Source organism: Plectropomus leopardus, unplaced genomic scaffold (assembly GCF_008729295.1).
Source record: "Plectropomus leopardus isolate mb unplaced genomic scaffold, YSFRI_Pleo_2.0 unplaced_scaffold27660, whole genome shotgun sequence".
NCBI classification, from domain to species: Eukaryota; Metazoa; Chordata; class Actinopteri; order Perciformes; family Serranidae; genus Plectropomus; species Plectropomus leopardus.
The window spans coordinates 1-3641 of NW_024630113.1; the positions used below are offsets into that span (position 1 = coordinate 1).

The 3641-nt window shown below is 38.9% G+C and overlaps 1 protein-coding gene across 1 annotated transcript; it reads right to left on the reverse strand.

The window, feature by feature from the left end:
• Positions 1-332: 332 nt before the first annotated feature.
• Positions 333-3390, reverse strand: LOC121937857 (hippocampus abundant transcript-like protein 1; the record flags this gene model as incomplete). The annotated part of the gene is made up of 6 exons (XM_042481155.1): positions 3352-3390; positions 3083-3145; positions 2841-2968; positions 1779-1893; positions 813-1031; positions 333-446 (listed from the first exon to the last, which is right to left on the reverse strand). Coding segments are annotated over exons 1-6 (678 nt in total), but the record flags the coding sequence as incomplete, so codon positions are not given.
• Positions 3391-3641: the final 251 nt, after the last annotated feature.

A 3641-nucleotide genomic window follows, 5' to 3' on the forward strand; every position in this document is an offset into this window, starting at 1 on the left:
AATTAAATATAATAATAGAAATATTTTTCTATCTGTGTCACTCTCCTTTTTTTGTCTTTTTAAAATAAATTTTTGTTTTATTTTCATGTCAGTTTTTTCTTGCTCATCACCTTTTTAGACATGTTTTCAAAGTAAATCAAACTAATTTGCTTAGGTTTCAAAGGTTTAAACGCTTGTGAAAGGCGTCTGAATGTAACACAAGAATCTGATGTCTATTCAGGTGTCAAAGGGTTAAAGGCAGATGTAATAACAAAGGCAGTATTGTTGTTAGTAGTAGCAGTAATTGTAGTATTCTTGGGGAAAGGGCTGCATCGGGCCGCAGTGTGACTCACCTGTCTCAGGTAGAGGAAGAAGCTGGAGTACTGTCCGGCCTCGGGCAGGTAAGACAGGAACACAGTGATGCAGATCAGTAAGACCGTCGGGTCCTGACCCACCTTACGCAGAGACTGAAGGAGAGACAGAAAATAAACAGGTCATCAGTTAGTCTTCAGTTTAAATCATGACAGTCTGTGAAATCCACCTGACTCATATCCACTACTTTACTTTTCTTCATTATCAGGCCCTGATAATGTCACCATTGTTTTCCCATAGTGCAGCATGTCTGGTTAAAAAACAATTGTGAATCACTGTAACCCCAGGAGATTATTGAGCGCAGTCACACACGTGCATATAAAACATTAGGCTGAATGGACCAGCAGTTTGCAAGATTAGCTGCGGGCGGAAAACACACGCGGACAAATTAATAATCCCCTTAGAAATAATCAACCTGCTCTGAGTTCGTTATTCAATATAGCAAATTTCTGTTTACTGACAGCGAAAGGATCGGCCTGCTCCCAGGAGATGGGCGCCCCCCAGGTGTTGAGCCTCATCTTGTCGGGCAGAGACTCGGGCACGGCCAGCAGGATGAAGCAGATGTCGGCCAGAGCGATCAGCGTGGCCACCAGAACCACCAGGTTGTCTCCGTACCAGGCTGACAGGTACGCCCCGATGGCCGGACTCGTTACCAGGCTGGCTGCAAAAGTGGCCGACACCTTGGAGTCGAAAGCAGAGAGACGCAAATAAGACTCATTTAAAGAAAGGAAAGGCCGTACTTCATTATTCCTCTCTGTGTCGGAGGATTATTTTAAGTAACCGGGTCACGAATTCTGGAGAAATTCCTGTTGAGTTTTTTAATGTATTTTCTTGGCGTTGCGAGCGCCATCTCGTTCCATTGTCAGGGTTCAGACTTTTTTAATGCCACTTGGAATTAAATTTAAATTTAAGACTAATTTTACAAGAACCAAAATTGATCAACTGATTAGGGACAATTTTCCCAAAATATTTATTGTAACATAAAACATGACTTGTTTTTAGAGACAATTATGCCAGGAGAATTTGGCATATTTTATATGATTAAAATATAATAATAATAATAATAATAATAATAATAATAAAATATGTTATGCATTACTTTTTGATGTAACAGTGCAACGTAAAAAAATTAATCATAAAATCCCATTTCCAATGCATCTTTAAGGCTTTTGAAAGATTTATTTAAGACATGTTAATACCAATTAAGGCCTTACTTTTAGACGAATTAATCCAGTGCTTTTTAAGACTTTTTAAGGATCTGCGGGAACCTTGATTATATTGTAAAGAGGGCAGACATCCACGACTGATATCTCAGCAATTCACACCAAAACAATCTCGACTAAATAGCACTAATGGAAAGAAGAGGTGAACACTCCCTGTAAGAGGTTTATATTCAGTTTGGCAGCACATCAAACAGGAGTCCTCACCAGACCGTAGGCGGTACTCCTCTCTCTCTCATCCGTTACATCAGCGACGTAAGCGAAGATGACCGAGAAGGTGACGGAGAAAGCTCCAGACATGGAGATCATGGCGAAGTACCACCTGCAGGACGAGGAAGACGGAGAAAATTCGGTTTCAGGACAGTTTCTTCATCACAAAAGAGGACTTACTACTGTGAAAACTGGAAACTCAAACAGTTGCACCGCTGGAAGACGCCGTCACTAATCTACAGATTGATCAGAATTTATGTGTTTGAATATAATTTTCGTGTTTGATCCATCAGCACATAATAATCTCTGCACAACCTCATCGGTAGAGTTACTTTTACACCTCAGCCAACGTAAAACCTGCATCACACACTTATTGTTAACTTACATACTAGTTTTATACGTTGCATTGTAATATAAGGCTAAATTTTATATTTTTTACACACTCAGCACATTATGCATATTTCTTATTTTAAATATTCACATATTAGTGCAATTTTTTATTACTGTATTTCTTTACATTTTATATTTTTAAATATTTTACATACTTATATTTTAAGTATTTACATATGGGTGTTAATTGTTTTACTAGTACTGCATTTCTATTTTGTATTTATATTTTTACATACTTTGTCATTTTTACTGAAAAAGTGATGAAAATGGCCTGAAAATTAGTTTTAAAACAGAGTAAGAATTGTTAGAAAATTATCAAAAACTAGTGAAAAATACCCATTAAATATATTTATAATCTATTTGAGAATATTTTTTAAATTTATGTTACAAAAAAATAGTCATATATTTGAATGTTTCTGCACTTTTTTGGAGGGTCATTATTTATTTATTTTTTAAACTTATTTCTTGCTTTTTTTGATTTTTGACTTCTCCCATGTTTTTGGCAGAAACTAAACCAATTTGCTCAGGTTTCAAAGGGTTAAGTTTTTGGGTTCTGATCACGTAGCGTAATCCTGTGGTTTGGTTCTCCAGGTGAGTCGTCTGACTTCACTTGCGTCCCCGTATCTCTTTGTTAGCGGTAATGTGCGAGCAGAGAGCGGAGGGTCGTACCAGGGGCTGAGCCTCATCAGGGGGATCGGGGCGCAGGTGAAGAAGACGGTGACCAACAGGAAGGTGCGTCGGCCCCACACGTCAGACAGCGCGCCGATCAGAGGAGCGGACATGAATGACAGCAGGCCCTTAACGTAAAGAAGCAGAGTCGGTGACAGAATAAAAACTCAGCATCGATTTCTCCTCTATACGTGAAGATGAGCTTAAAGAGATTAAAAAGTGTAAATGTCCGAAGTTCTCACCTTCACGCCCTGAATGAGTCCGTTCATCAGGAACGTGTGCTGAGGAAACGTTTCATGTAGAACCTATCAAGAGAGACAACGTCAATATTTATAAAATCTGCACAAATCTTACAAACATCTTTTACTAATTAGAAGTAAATGTGTTTGAAATCTTTCCTCACAGATACTAATACTACACCGGAGCAAACTGTACTTTTCTTACTGCGTTTGCACAGCGAGCCAAATGTCTTTGAAGAGCACCTCGATACAGCTTTTTGGCGTGAACGCACCCTGTCCGCGGTGTCTGCGGTGACGGTGTTATGGCTCATATTTCACTCACATACTAAAACTGTGAAACTACCGTCTGTCGCACATCCTGATCCCTTGATTTCAAATTACAGCTCCAGACTAAAGTTACCTACGTGACGTCAGCGCCACGAATCCTGGACGACTGAGCGAGACAGAATGTAATACCTGGATGATCCAGATACTATAATACAGGGTTCATAATGCAAAAAAAAATCTCTATAAACAAAGAAATGGTTATATCAGGAAATATCTGATCAACAAAAGTTACAAG